At 38.2% G+C, this 327-nt stretch overlaps 1 protein-coding gene across 1 annotated transcript in view; it reads left to right on the forward strand.

The window, feature by feature from the left end:
* The first annotated feature begins 60 nt into the window (after window positions 1-60).
* Window positions 61-327, forward strand: part of LOC119590362 (uncharacterized histidine-rich protein DDB_G0274557-like) — a 1,270-nt gene continuing 1,003 nt past the window's right edge. Inside the window, exon 1 of the mRNA XM_037939034.1 lies at window positions 61-276. Coding sequence (XP_037794962.1) covers window positions 265-276 — 12 coding nt within the window. The 5' untranslated portion in view covers window positions 61-264. The remainder of the gene's footprint in view (window positions 277-327) is intronic.

The raw sequence follows: 327 nt of genomic DNA on the forward strand, positions 1-327 counted from the left end.
TAAGAAAATAAAGGTTAACATTATAACACGCTGTAAAAAAAATGTTTAAAAAAATCTAGTCGTTATTTACTTATCTCCATGACTTAAATCTTAAAAAAAAAAAAAAAATCTTCACAGACTGAGGAAGTACAGCTATACAGTTTGTTCCTTTCGGGTGCGTGAACCTCTGCTTGTCGAAGGTCACGCACAGGAGCCTATATAAAGCGGCTTCCACAAGCAGTGAGCAGACACAGCGTCCTCAGTGAGCCAAGTAGAGGTCCAGCCATGAAGCTTGCGGTGAGTCGCCATATCTGTTGATTAACGAAAAATATGTTAATACTTCAGTAA

This window comes from Penaeus monodon, chromosome 27, assembly GCF_015228065.2.
Source record: "Penaeus monodon isolate SGIC_2016 chromosome 27, NSTDA_Pmon_1, whole genome shotgun sequence".
In the NCBI taxonomy this organism is placed as follows: Eukaryota; Metazoa; Arthropoda; class Malacostraca; order Decapoda; family Penaeidae; genus Penaeus; species Penaeus monodon.